The sequence below is a fragment of the Homalodisca vitripennis genome, unplaced genomic scaffold (assembly GCF_021130785.1).
Source record: "Homalodisca vitripennis isolate AUS2020 unplaced genomic scaffold, UT_GWSS_2.1 ScUCBcl_3091;HRSCAF=8381, whole genome shotgun sequence".
Classification (NCBI taxonomy): domain Eukaryota; kingdom Metazoa; phylum Arthropoda; class Insecta; order Hemiptera; family Cicadellidae; genus Homalodisca; species Homalodisca vitripennis.
Window position 1 is genome coordinate 39,585 of NW_025779204.1, and position 4,592 is coordinate 44,176.

Consider the following 4,592-nt stretch of genomic DNA (forward strand, 5'->3'; position numbering starts at 1 on the left):
TCACGATGTGCACCAACACAAACACCAAGAGACGGCAATATTGTATCAGTTCTATCCCGATGTGCCGCACGGTTATAAAATATCAGAGAGACCGCAGTACCCACACTATGTATCGGTTAGACAAGGGCTACATAAACTGCAACAGTTCAAACTAGCCATCACGGACCAAAACAATACCGCTCTGTTAAACGACGATGTTATCAGTTACGTTTATTTGGACCTGGTTCCGGATCGTGCTTAATCTATTCAAAACTTTGGTAATGTAGTACATTAGTAGACAAGATGTATTACTGCACGTATTTGGTTATTGCAGCCACCTTAGTATATGCAAATGAAGCCTTTGACTCTGTGCGTTATTTGAAACGTTACGGATATTTAGAGAATGACAACACTACTTCGTTGGTAGACGGGGAAATCTTAAATGTGGCGATAGAGACATTTCAAGCTAAATATAATCTCACAGTTGACGGGTCCATGAACCCTGAAACAGAAGCATTCATGAAGAGACCGCGATGCGGGAACAAAGACAATCCTTTGCCGTATAGAATACTGAGCAACACCACAAAATGGTTCAATAATATAGTGACATGGAACTGGTTGGGCAAACCACAATACATGCCGTTGGTTAACGCTGCTTTTGGCGTTTGGACGAGACACACTAATCTCACGTTTTATCGCTCGTTTTACGATCCCAACATTCCTATATCGTTGGATTCTCTCCACGTCATGTACGCTACTAGATCGCCATGTCCGTATAAGTTCGGCGGTCGCGGTTCGGTGTTGGCACACGCCTTTTTCCCAGACATCTTGAAAAACCAGACTTATATTCATTTCGACGTCGATGAAGACTGGGACATTACTATGAATCTCCCGGCACCTGGAAAAACATCGTTCTTCTCTGTTTTGGTTCACGAGATCGGTCACGCGTTGGGATTGAGCCATTCATCACAACGAGGCGCCGTGATGAATCCTTACTACGAAATTCCACCGACCACCAAAAACATGTTCGAACTCGATCTCGCTAAGGACGATATTTACGGTATCCAATATCTCTACGGTTATCCCGTTCCTTCCACGACGACGACGACAACTACTACGACTACCACTACATCGCGATCACCAACCGATAGAGGAGTTTCGACTAACGACCTGTGTGATTACAAAACCAAATTACGTACAGTTTTGATACTAAACAACAAGATCTTCATGTTTCACAACAAGAAGGTATGGATAGTAGATATGGACGAAACAGACCGTGAGCCGTCACAGTTCAACCGACCCAAAATAACAACGCGGTGGTTACCGTTTCTGCCGCACGATTTTGTAAACATAACTGCCATTTATGAACGGCCTAATGGTGAAATAGCTTTGTTTACCAGAAAACAAGTGTACTTCATTCAATATCCAAGTTTGAGTTTACTAGGTAATACAGATACTCAAGGTCTTCTCGGTTTTCCTGACATTGAAGTGAAGTCTGCTGTAAACACCCATAAAGGCTTAACGTACATTCTGACCAACAGCGAGCTGGTGTTTGAGGTGGATGAGTGTAAACTGAAAGCGAAATTGCTCGGAGCTTTTACTACCGTGTTTCCAGACCTGCCGAAACAAATCACGAGCGCATTTCGATACACTAACGGGAGGCTGTACTTTATGACCGAATCGCTTGTATACTAGTACAATGAATTCTCAAAACGTGTAACTCGAACTCCACCTAGTCTGATTGACGTGTTGCAAGCAGTTGCATGGAAGATAGTATCCTGAAACAATTGCACGTTATGGTATCAAAGTTGTTACACCTCAGATCTGACGCTTAAACACTAGTAAAACTTTATTTGTATATCCTATTGAACACAAGTAATGTTGTAAAGCAATGTTAGATAGTGTTAGATACACGAGAATGGACAAGTTGTACGATGAACAAGTTACTGGAATCGAGCGGAGCGAGTACCGGACCGTGATGCCGGTCTCCGACCTAAACTTCAATACGCCAAACAACTATACGGTTTTCAAATTGGATCACGGAGATGCGTTTTACGATTCTCGCATAATGTACCACGTGCACGGTGAGTTGGTAAAAAAGGACGGTACCGAATACCCCGCAGCGTCGACAATTCAACTGATTGACAATTTTCCAGCGTACCTGTTTTCGCGAATCGAACTGAAAAAACACAACACTCTGCTCGACAGCGTGGACCATCCCGGCATTACGAGTCAAGTTGGTGAGCTACAGTAAATCTCAAATGTACATGTTGCCGACTAGCGGTTTCATTTCCAAGTTTAGTGGCGGCGGCAAGTTCGAAGCGTTGGGTACACTCGGCCACTTGGGTCTGGGATTCTTTGACCATTTACGCAACCCGATGTACAAGGGCGGCTTCGAAATCACGTTCACTCGAGCCGAAGACAATGACGCTATATACCACTGGTCGGGTAACGCACAAGGAGCAACTGAACCGGCAGACGGTAAAGTTGTAATCAAATCGTTTGTGTTGCGTGTTCCGTTGGTCGAGTACGAGACAAACGCCAAGAGCCAGCTGATTGCCGGTCTCAAACAAATAAGTGATAAGGATTTGCTGAAATACACTTACTTGCAGTGGCAGTGTATCGATAAGAAAGGCGTGTTTGGTTCAACGTTCAACTTTGACGTCACCGGCCTCTATCGTAACGTGTACAATCCCAAATTCATTATCGTTGCACTGCAAACAGACCGCACCAACAAGCAGAAGAAAAACCCAAGTCGATTCGATCATTGCAACTTGAAGAATGTGTCGGTAAAAATCAACGGACACCGCTATCCGGCGGAAATGCAAAACTGCGATATGGCGACTCAAAACTACAGGTTGTTGTACGACTAGTACTTGGCGTTTAGAAAACTCATGTACGGCGATACGGACGTGTATGTCAACATTGACGATTTTAAATCGAGATACCCCATCGTCGTGATTGACACGCATCTGCATCCCACCAGCCGAGACAGGTCCAGAAACGATATACAAGTCGAATTGAATTTCACTACAGCAGTTGCGTCCGCACAAGGTGACGTGGTTACTACGGCGTACGTAATATTGGTGTCTCAGACAGAGTTCATGTACGACATTACGCGAAACGTTATTCGCATGGTTCAGTGATCCTCGATTATCAGTGTCCTCGTTTATGTAGGACAGCGTTGTGTTCCAACCCGCACCAATACGTGTTGTCGTAAGGCAGGTCAGTAGTATATTTGTTTATATGCCAACGGAAAATCCATTACAATGTTATAACATTGTATATAACCGTCATATATGACGGTCTAATACGAAAAACTCTAGTACACACAGTGTTATCTGCGTGCAACAGCTTATCTGAGGTCAGAACAACCATACAGTAGCCTTCTCACAGCCGTAGCATCCATTACTGAAGTACCGCGGCGCGTTTACTTTATCATCGTGTGTTATTTTTTAAATTGAGAAAAAAAAATACTTTTACGTGATTGGGAATTTCAATGTGACTCGTAAGTACATATTATCCAATTTTGAAAGTTAAGGTAACGTTAATTTTGCCTATTTATAACTTGTGTTTGAAGAAAGTTTGGTTGAATTTGTTAACATTATTTTCAATAAAGCGTTCGTACTGAACACTTACGTAAGAACACAGCCCAAGCATTACAATTAAATTGAGTGCAAAATTACAAATGTTGTATGGCATACACTGTTATATACACTGTTTTTTTTTTTTTTTTTTTTTTTTTTGCAATATTCATAGGTATAGCACTGCTGATATTGTTAATAAATAATGTAATTTAATAATAATCCCTAATTATTAGGGAATTGTAAATAGGAAAACAATTATAGTTTTAGTTAGGCTATCCTTGAAAAAATTTTCAAACATCCAGATCTGATTCAAAGGTAGCATACATATTGAGTTTGACTCTGTATCAGTATATTGCCTGTGAACTGTATGTAAATGGTACTATTGTGATGTTTGTTTAGTGAGAACAAGCCTATTCCCTGATTACAGGGAAGTAAAAAAAGCAAGCTTTCTACTGCTACAAGTACTTTGCAAGGGCTTGTTACTGTACAAGTTACAAAGATTAATTAAGTTAATTAATTAATTAGTTACAAGTTTAATTAAAGCGTTGCATAAAGTTCTTTTTTAGTATATATTCTAGTATTTATTTCTAGTATCAAATAGTATCCATCCTGACAAAGTATAGGTAGACAACATAGGTCAACTTAATATGCGTATTTTTCTAAATTGATATAAAACACTTATACAATTCAAACCTTCTAATGAAAGAGGAAGAATGATTAGATTATTAATGTAAGATGGTCTACTTAACATTTAATATAACAAGCACTTATTATTCGCAACACTCGGAACGGTTTATCTTGGGTCACGACCTTACAGATTACAGCTCGTTTGCTTCTATTATCACGACTGTTTAATTTTAATTAAACATTTATTTTATATCAGACTTTTGTGATGATAAGTACATTACTCGAAATCTGAAAAGAAAATAAACGACAACATAAAAAAATATATACATTTTATTTAAATACAATGTGTGAAAATATTTACATTCAGCTAAACGGGTTTTTACATAATATATTTACATT

At 39.8% G+C, this 4,592-nt stretch overlaps 1 protein-coding gene across 1 annotated transcript; it reads left to right on the forward strand.

The window, feature by feature from the left end:
* The first annotated feature begins 282 nt into the window (after positions 1–282).
* LOC124372394 (matrix metalloproteinase-16-like) lies at positions 283–1,674 on the forward strand. Its single transcript, XM_046830790.1, has one exon. It carries the CDS (start codon positions 283–285, stop codon positions 1,672–1,674), a length of 1,392 nt encoding a protein of 463 aa, XP_046686746.1.
* The last annotated feature ends 2,918 nt before the right edge of the window (positions 1,675–4,592 follow it).

Coding starts and splice junctions, on each gene's coding strand:
- LOC124372394 (XM_046830790.1), top strand. CDS start 283: ATGTATTACTGCACGTATTTGGTTATTGCAGCCACCTTAGTATATGCA.